At 39.5% G+C, this 9,421-nt stretch overlaps 2 protein-coding genes across 2 annotated transcripts; one reads left to right on the top strand and one right to left on the bottom strand.

Annotated features, from left to right (window-relative positions):
• The first annotated feature begins 305 nt into the window (after positions 1-305).
• On the top strand, positions 306-5,314 carry LOC113110796 (keratin, type I cytoskeletal 50 kDa-like). Its single transcript, XM_026274978.1, has 7 exons — positions 306-408; positions 489-645; positions 3,136-3,297; positions 3,917-4,042; positions 4,452-4,669; positions 4,833-4,843; positions 4,939-5,314. The coding sequence occupies exons 2-7, from the start codon at positions 508-510 to the stop codon at positions 5,034-5,036; spliced, it is 753 nt and encodes a 250-aa protein (XP_026130763.1). The 5' UTR covers positions 306-408; positions 489-507; the 3' UTR covers positions 5,037-5,314.
• Positions 5,315-5,321: 7 nt separating this feature from the next.
• Positions 5,322-7,748, bottom strand: LOC113110795 (keratin, type I cytoskeletal 50 kDa-like). Its single transcript, XM_026274977.1, has 7 exons — positions 7,196-7,748; positions 6,906-6,988; positions 6,668-6,824; positions 6,315-6,476; positions 6,111-6,236; positions 5,613-5,833; positions 5,322-5,528 (listed from the first exon to the last, which is right to left on the bottom strand). Exons 1-7 carry the CDS (start codon positions 7,721-7,723, stop codon positions 5,402-5,404), a joined length of 1,404 nt encoding a protein of 467 aa, XP_026130762.1. The 5' UTR covers positions 7,724-7,748; the 3' UTR covers positions 5,322-5,401.
• Positions 7,749-9,421: the final 1,673 nt, after the last annotated feature.

Raw genomic sequence — 9,421 nt, 5'->3', positions numbered from 1 at the left:
CTGACTGATTAGTCTGCGATGGCTCTTGACAAATATATGTAAAGAAACAGACTGAACAGGTTTGCTCTCAGACTTGGCTTTTGTTCCAGATTCTGTGTCTGTACTAAATTCCACACCAACAGCCACCTCTAAAAATAAAATGACTCCAGGTGCCAGGATGTTTATTGTGCAATAGACTAATCCACTTTTTTTCTTCTCATATGGAATTCAGTGTTCTGAGGGCGTATATTTTGTAACCTTCTAAAACAATCATCATTGACAACCACTGTTTGTGTATTACCATCTTAATGCATAATACAACTAACTTTCTTTTTTGCATTGGCAGATTCAGTTAGCTTCCCAGGAAAATGCCACATTAATCCTGGCTGCGGATAATGCCAAACTGGCAGCTGATGACTTTAAGCTAAAGTGAGAAACTGAATATTTATGTCTTACAGTTGTTCTAATTGGTAATTAAAGGTAATTAATCCTGTGAACCATCACCGCAGGTTTGAGAATGAGCTGGCCATGCGTCGGGCCATTGAAGCCGACACCGCCAATCTGAGGAAACTTCTGGATGAGTTTATCTTGAGACGGTCGGATCTGGAGATAGAGACTGAGGCTCTGAACGAAGAGCTCATCATACTGAAGAGAAACCACGAGGAGGTACGATATATGACACATATTTCCCATCCTTGTCTTTCTGAACAGTCTTCGGTGTGGTTATATGCCCATTCTGTCTCATTAAAAAATAAGTGAGTTAAAAATAAACAGAATTCAGCTCATTGTTGTTTAGTGCCACAGTGTATTATTATCTATTCTTTAAGAGCCAATTCTAGCATGTAAACACCAGTAATATTGCCATGACAGGACTTGTATTTAGGGCACTGCCCATGCGACTGGTCATTCAGATATTCCACCCACAGACTGATTCCTGTTTTACACAAAGCTGTTATATAAGCACAAATTACCTGGAAACATTGACACCCTACTGTATACAGTAAATATCCCCATGGTGATGTGGTATGGTGATGCGATTCCTGCGAAGACTCAGAGCTGTTCAAATAAACCATTTATAACTAACACTTTAGATTAGGAACACTATTCACTTTTAACTAGTTGGTTATGCATATTACTAGCAGTATATTGGTGGTTTTGAATACTTACAAAGCACATATTACTGGCTTATTCTACCTAAACAGTACCTAAATAAAACCACTACAACAACTGCTGTAGCTCAGTTACTATCAAAGCAGCAAACAATGAGTTTATTGAGGGAAACTCTAAGTAAACAGGAAGTGAATATGTGTTCACTAATCTAAAGTTTTATTTAGACACGTTTGGCTCGATATTCACCTCATTTGCGTCTTCCTGTGCAAATTGAAAAATGTACATTTTTCTTGAGCAGAAAATTTTCATGACGCGTTGTTGCGCAAGCCAATCAGCAAAGAACTTAATGGCTTGTCTTTGTATCAGAAAACTGATGTTATTTTATTTGTATTTTTTTATTCACGCGAGTGACGCCAAAAAAAACATCCCGCGAGTAGGCCTAATCTAGAGCGATGCAAATATGTAGACTTAGACTATACCTTTGCGTACTGCTAGGTGATTAGACTCCTAGCTTAGCATATATAAAAGTTACAGTACTTCACCAACAATAATTACTGCGAGTGGAATAAAACGTAGACTGACTTAACATTGCCAGATTTGCGATACATATATGATTATAATCTAGAAGTTATTGCAATAAGCCAATGCATTTTTTGGCCTGCTACCTCTTTGCCTATCCACTGAGGATTCATTCAAGGGGATACAATATTGCTTATTAGACAACTATTATTGAAAACGAATGCTGTTTCTTTGTCACTGCAAATCGCGTGTAAATGTAAACATGCCAGTTTCGGGAGTCTGTCCCTAGAGTCACAGTTGTGCGGTTTCGTGCCGACATTGTGAAGAAAAATAAGGAGTTCTGTTTGTTTATGTTTCTAAAATGCCTATTTAATTCAAATTAGACGAGGATCTTTCTCAGTGTGAGAATCCACCACTCCTCACATTCCAGTCTTTCCACAAACAGACGGGCACACACCCTCGTGCAAACTGAACACAGCACAGCTCTCAAAAACCTGTAACTCATATCCAGATATAAAACTACCTTATATTTCACAGTGATACACAAACTTGTAGATTCAGTTGCATACCATGAGTATATTAAAACACTGATATAAAAGAAGAAGAATGTATACACTGTCAAATATGTTATAGACAAATTTTATAGGATTTTCTAGGATTTCGTGTTCACCAGTGCTGCTTTTTGTCCAAAATACAGTAGAAACAGAAATATTGTATTAGTGTCTGCATTTGAATATATTTTAAACAATTTCCATGTGATTGCAAACCTAATTTTTCAGACATAGGCCTAATTTATTGCATTTGAAAATGGTTGCACTGCTTAAAATGTAAATGTTTTTCAGGACTCTTTGATATACAGCAAGTTTGAAAACATTTATTTAAAATATAATTTAGTCTTTACTGCATTCTTAGTAAATGTAATGAGTGCTTGCTGAAAAAAGTATCACAAAATCATAGTGAAAATAAATTTTGAACAGTGTGTTTTCTAAACTGAATGAAAGGAAAATTAAAGTCTTTTATTTAAATGTGGAAAATGATTCTGGTTCTGGATGGTTCTGGAGCTGCCCATAATCAACCTTTTCAGAGATAACAGTTTCCACGCCAGAAAAATAGGGTCATTAAGAGCGTTTCTTCCTTCCTTCAGTTTTTCCCTTTTCCTCTTGTTCTTCAGCTGCCTGCTCTGCTGGGGTTTTCCGTTCCATTACATCATTTTAAACTAAACAGTAATATCTCTGGGCCTCTTGGGTCTCTGTTCATGTGTTAACGCACTCAGGCGCACGCTAAAGAAAACATTTGCTAATTTACAGCTGATAAAATTGTTGCATAATAAACAAAACAATCTAATTTTCTCCTCATATCATACAAATATGTTTGGGATTAAAAGACATGGCTCATCCCACCTTTCCCACTTATTTTTTATTCCTCTTAAATCTACAAATAGATGATTAATGGCATGTTAGCATTCATAACCTGTCTCTGTCTCTGTGTTCTAATGTTCTATGTTCTGATATGTGTGTTTTTTCTCAGGAGATGTCTCTGGCTAGTGCCGAGGCTGGAGGTCAGGTGAACGTTAGTGTGGATGCAGCACCCTCTATGGACCTGAACCAGGCCATGACGGAGATCAGACAACACTATGAGGCTGTGACTGAGAAAAACCGTGAAGAGTTGGAGTCCTGGTATGAGACCAAGGTGAAGTTAAAACCACAAATGCATCTGTACTTAAGTGACTTTATTACATTTAAGTATTATTTTTGGTATCTTCAGTACATTGAAACTGAATCCCTGCACTTTTAACCATTTCTATTTTTAAATGCAAAGTACATATATGGCAGGTTATTATGGCTTTAAATGAGTTCTTATCAGAAAAAAAAGTCAATAATTTAAATATTTGTTTAAGAACAATTAATTCTTAAGAACAACTGTAATGTGGAAACATTTACTCAGATTTTCTAGATAATTTGTGTTTCGAGGAAGTACAATTTTGGCACAATAACCACTGTTTAGCTTAAGTACACACTGATTGAAATTCATTGAATTTACTCACTTTTTTTAAGGTAAGTGGTTGCAATCAATTTATTTTTGCTACATTTAAATATACAAATTTACTTGACTAACTATCTTTTTTTTAATAAATGACCTTAAAACCACTTGCCTTAAAAAAATGTAGTAGTTTTATAGTGTATAAGTTCTTACCCTTGCAGTTTTCAGTTTTAATCACATCGACTTAGTCGCTCATCTGTGATTAACAGGAAAAAATAGTTTTATAGTAGCATGCATGTGATGTTATAGTTGTTTTTGTTGGCTGCAGATGGCCACAGTGCAACAGGAGGTGGTCACACAAAATGAAGATCTTCAGAACAGCAGAACAGAGTTGAAGGAATACACAAACACTTTACAAAGACTACAGATTGAACTGCAGACCCATCAGAGCATGGTAAACCTGCACACACCTACAATAACACATTTATTTGCAATGCAAAACATGCTTTTCTTTACTCTCAGCAGCTCATAGGGTTGTAGGTTAAAGGGAAGAAGCAATGCATTATAATTTACAAGTCTGTGGCAACATATCTTGGCAGAACGTTTTGTGCCAGGCTGTTTTTGCTCCAGCCTCACCCCCTCTAATTCACCAACCAGCACTCTGCCAGCTTTAACATTTTAAGGGGGAATGTGCTGTAATTTCCTGTGGTTTATATGTTTAGAAGAACAAGAGATAGTGTTTCAAAAGTGTAGATTATTAGCACTGTTTCCATGTAATTCTTCCCTGCTGCAAATAACAAATTACAATCATTATAACAACTATTATTATTATATATGTATATAAATATAATGCCTTTACACAGAGGTCAGCCCTTGACGGTGAACTGGAGGAAACACAGGCCCGTTATGGGGACCAGTTGGCTAGGCTTCAGGCTACTGTTAGCAGCCTGGAGCACCAGCTTAGTCAATTTCATGCTAACATTGGCAACAACAAGCGAGAGTATGAAACGCTGCTGGACGTCAAGACCAGACTGGAGCTTGAGATTGCAGAGTACAGGAGACTGCTGGATGGAGATGAGAGGTGATGCTCAAGAAAAAAAAATTCTTGAATATCTTGTTGAGTCTTGTTGAAATTTAATATCTTGTGATTTAGTGCATGCTGAATTTGAAGTTAAAAAGTGTACTTCTTTCGCTTCTTAAATGCTTTACTGACACCAACTCTCTTTCTCTATCTGATTTAACAGGAAGTCCCAAAGTAAGTGACTGTTTTAAAATAAAAGATATATATTCCACCACTATGAAGCATTGTTATGCATTGCTAATTAACCATCTTCCTTTGTCTGTTTTTAGAAATTGTCACCAAAACAATCACAGTGGTGGAAACCGTGGTGGATGGGAGGATCATGGAGAGCAGCGAGAGTGTGGATGTTAATGAGCGAGATAACTAATCTGCTCAAAAACACACCACATGTTTTACTCATGCCTTCTGTATTGCACACTTACACAGTTAATGAAGTAATTGGGAGTTTACATTTAGTAGATATGAACATGATTATCTGAATGTGAATTAGTTTTTGTTTTGTTTTTGTTTGTCTGATTTCCAGCTCTCTGTTAAATGACAATCTCACGCCTGATGTACTGCAAGCACAAATGTCAAAATGTATCACCAACCTTTCAGAAACAATGCTTTGATATTGACTTAAAACAGTAAACAGATTTAACATGACACAAAACACGGCTTCACTGATTTTATTCTCAAAAAATGGGTCACAGTGGAAGGCCTGAAAACTGGCGTGACAGTCATGTTTGGTGTTTATTTTGTAGTACTTGACACCACTTTCCCATCAACAATGTCTTCCTCAATGGTCTTCACCGTGATGGTTTTAGTAGAGCTCACTACTCCTCCTCCTCCTCCTCCTCCCCCACCACTTGTGCTGAAACTGACAAAAAAGAGAAAGTCTTCAGAAATGGCAATGAGAACGCTCATTTTGCAGGATCACTATCAGTTTTCCAACATCTCCTACCTGGTTGCTCCTCCGTCCAGCAGTCTCCTGTACTCCGCGATCTCCATCTCCAGCCGGGTCTTGATGTCCAACAGCATTTGGTACTCCTGAGATTGTCTGTCCATGTCACCTCTGAGGTGAACGATCTGCTCCTCCAGACTTGTTACACGAGCCTGTAGCTGAGTCAGCTGTATGGAGTAACGCGATTCTGTATCTGCAAGAGTTCCCTCAAGAGACCTTTTCTGTAGAATAGAGAGAAGGTGGTATTTATTAGCACAGACTGGAATAATAAGTACATATTGGGTAAAAAAAAAAACAGCCTGCCAAACTTAACCCAGCCTAAGATGATTGTCTTATCAGGTTCCGAGCATTGTCAGGATTGTCTAGGTTGCTGGTTTCAGAGGGGTTAAGCAATTTATACAAATATCTCCAAGCAGAGTACCAGCTTGGAGACCAATTACACCAGCTAAGACCAGAATGGCTTAAAATGTTGGGATAGATGGATCTTAAAACACTTACTTTACTGAGTTCAGATTGTAACTCGATCTCCAGGCCTTGAAGGGTGCGTCTAAGCTCAGTGACTTCAGTCTTGGACACTTGGAGGGTCTCTGTATTGGCGGTCACCTCCTTAGTCAGTGTCTCTGACTGCAGATAAATAACAATCCGAGTTTAGTTACGCCTCACCAAAGACCAAAACTCGGCTAAACTTGTGCTCTCTTTTACCTTGGTTTGGAACCAGGCATCTAGCTCCCGTTGGTTTTTGGCACTGACTCCCTCGTACTGCTCTCGGATCTCAGCCATCACGCGGCTCAGGTCCTCCTGAGGAGCTGCATCCACCTCCACATTCACTGTGCCAGTCATCTGACTACGCATGGATGCCAGTTCCTACAAAGAGAAGAACGTGAGATGATTTGTGACCCCTGAGGCACATTCCCTGAAATGTATAGCGCTTATCAGCATCACATTTGACTGCTTTGTTAGTTCATTTTATGGCAAGGTCAGAGGAACATATGTTTTTTGACATGATCAGTGTTGATAACAATCAAACAGCATGATTGAATTTGACAGGTTTTTACCTCCTCGTGGTTCTTCTTGAGATAGATAAGCTCCTCCTTTAAGCCTTCAATCTGCATCTCCAGGTCGGATCTTGCCAGTGTCAGCTCATCAAGGAGTCTCTTCAGCCCAGCGATATCTGCTTCCACAGATTGACGCATGGCCAACTCATTCTCATACCTGAATTAATCACACAGAGTGGCTTATTAGTAACTTTTCCCCTAAGAATAAGGGTTGCATACACTGTAGGTTTGCACTTACTTGGTCTTGAAGTCGTCAGTGGCCAATTTTGCGTTATCGATGGCCAGGTAGACTCCCCCATTGATGCGAGTGGCATCTTGGATCTGTCAGAGACAAATAATTATGATTTTGCAAATGCATAGCTTTCAAATATGCATTAATAAGATCTACATGCAAAGATATGTCTGTTGAACCCATTTTGGGAGGTAACAATTTGATGTGCAAAAAACTCAATGAGTATAAGACCACACCCTTATTCCTGCAGTTATGAAAACAGTATCTTGTGCACGAGACGTTTACAATAGCAGTACCATATCTTGCAGGTCGCTGATTGTAGCATGGTAGGCAGAGTAATCTCTCGCATCAGGTGAGGTTTTGTTCTCCAAAAACTGTCTGATCTTTAGCTCGAGATCTCCGTTGGCCTTCTCCAGTGAGTGCACCTTCTCCAGGTAGGTTGCCAGACGGTCGTTTAGGTTCTGCATGGTTGCTTTCTCACTGACATTCACTTTGGCGTCCATATCGCCTCCTCCGAAGCCTCCTCCGGCGCCACTACCATAGCCAAACCCTCCTCCGCCACCAGAGCCACCACCAAAGCCATAGCTGGCTCCACCGCCGCCTCCACCACCAGATGCAAAGGTTCTTGTCCCAGTGGAGATACGGACCCCGTGGCCTCCTGCCCCCCCATACACACTGCCAGCACGCATGGCGCTTATATGGCCCCCGCCTCCACCACCAATCCCAGATGACCGAGACATGCTTCCCATAGAAGGACCACGCATGGAGCTTCCACCTATACCCCCTCCAGAAGACATGAAACTCTGGCGGCTAAAGGACGTCATTGCTGGGGTGCAGAGGAGATGGTCTTTTTGCTGGAAGGAGAGGGAATGTGGCGCACAGACGAGGCTGATTGATTTTTATATGTTTGTGGGATGAGGTAAGGGGTGGGTGGAGGTAGAGATGGAGGAGGGGGTGAGGGGAGAGTATGAACTCAAAACTTCACTCTCCGCCCAACATGCCTAGAGGCAGAGGATCTGGCAGGTGAACTAATACGAATGTTGGAATGAGCTCTGAGTGAGAGCTCGTAGCCCAGGGATATGTGCAAAGACAAGAAACACCAAGTCACATCTTATCTCAAAACATGAATGCATTCATAACCTGCAAGATTTATCACAGGATGTGATTGTTTTGATGTGTAGACCTTGATTTTCCCATGCATGTTTGCACAGGGTCTCATGTTACTGCCATAAGGTTTGTGTTACAGGCTTCATAACATGCGCACTGACAGGATGACCTGCGCCTGCCAGCGGGGTTTCCTAAGCAACAGAGTGCGGGAAGTGATAAACACTTATAAACAGCGAGCTAAAACCACACAGTGAAATGGGCTTTTGCTCTTGGAATGCTGTCAGCTTCCCCAGAACAGACCTCCCTTTGTCTTTTCAAATATGAACAGAACAAAAAAACAGAGGGAGAGATACATGTTCCAAAGTGAACTTTTAAATTGCACAAGAGCCATCTGGAGACATACTTGCATGGTGCTTACCGTCTTGCGTAACAGTCTTTTTCTGAGAGCTGAAGCCATTACTCAGATACGCCACTCCAGAAGTCTTTACTTTTATCTCCCAAAATTCTCGTATGTGTATGAAAGTTTAAAATGAGAGCTGAAGCATTGCTTTGGAAGGCATTACCATGCAATTCAACCGGTTCATTTCTATCAGCAGCTTTTTAAGCATCAATGAAAAGGCTGCTGCATTAAGATACATCAGTAGCGTAATTGCTAGTTTGAAACATTTACAAACTTACTATATACCCTTGTATAGCTATCATTACAAAATCAAATGAAAAGGTGCTTAGTGAATTTAGTGAAGGCTACATATCAAGTGATTAATCGCGTTTAACTGAGTGAATGTGCCTGCAGTTATAAGGAGTTGAATGATGTGAATTTCATGAGATACTGAATCACAAGATTTATTTGATCCATGTGTTGCTTCCGAACAAGTTCTTTCTTGCTCTGTTTTTAATCACAAATTCAGAGAACGTTTTCCTGGATTAAAAGATCACCTTGTTAATGCAAGACCGTGAGCATATCGATTTAAAGGACACTTTTGTAAGCATGTCATGCAGGAGTTAATCTATAAATGAATTTTAAATCAGCCTTTTTCTGTGAGAATTTTCTTCTGATAAAAAAGGAGAATTGCAAATCTGCAATGCACTAAGAGAGATATGGGAGGAAATAATTTATTTAAATTCATTTGCTTTTACTCATGAAACGTCCCTGATGAAAAAAAAAATTATAGATCCATCACAGAAATTCTAATGGTTTCCACTACAAATACCATTACAAACACTACAAACCATCACTTTTTTGAACCATTAAAACCATAAAAAAAATTATGTAGTGTGTTATTATGTAGACACATAGGCAAACAATTACCAGTAACAAACTCACAGGGTCCTTTAGAGTTTCCATTAAAACCAGTAGGTTACAAGTCCCATTATAACCAGTAAAACCATTACAAATTATGTGATGGTTTCCATAG

The sequence above is a fragment of the Carassius auratus genome, chromosome 11 (assembly GCF_003368295.1).
Source record: "Carassius auratus strain Wakin chromosome 11, ASM336829v1, whole genome shotgun sequence".
Taxonomy (NCBI): Eukaryota; Metazoa; Chordata; class Actinopteri; order Cypriniformes; family Cyprinidae; genus Carassius; species Carassius auratus.
Note: the sequence above shows the minus strand (reverse complement) of the source record. Positions and strands in the feature narration are given on the sequence as shown.

What these genes read in the sequence shown, in the direction of transcription:
- LOC113110796 (XM_026274978.1), top strand. Translation starts at nt 508, where the DNA reads ATGCGTCGGGCCATTGAAGCCGACACCGCCAATCTGAGGAAACTTCTG. An exon ending in TGAAGAGAAACCACGAGGAG is followed by an intron (nt 646 to 3,135) that starts GTACGATATATG and finishes GTTTTTTCTCAG; the next exon opens with GAGATGTCTCTGGCTAGTGC. An exon ending in AGTCCTGGTATGAGACCAAG is followed by an intron (nt 3,298 to 3,916) that starts GTGAAGTTAAAA and finishes TGTTGGCTGCAG; the next exon opens with ATGGCCACAGTGCAACAGGA.
- LOC113110795 (XM_026274977.1), bottom strand. Translation starts at nt 7,723, where the DNA reads ATGACGTCCTTTAGCCGCCAGAGTTTCATGTCTTCTGGAGGGGGTATA. An exon ending in ATGCCTGGTTCCAAACCAAG is followed by an intron (nt 6,237 to 6,314) that starts GTAAAAGAGAGC and finishes ATTTATCTGCAG; the next exon opens with TCAGAGACACTGACTAAGGA. An exon ending in TACAATCTGAACTCAGTAAA is followed by an intron (nt 5,834 to 6,110) that starts GTAAGTGTTTTA and finishes TCTATTCTACAG; the next exon opens with AAAAGGTCTCTTGAGGGAAC.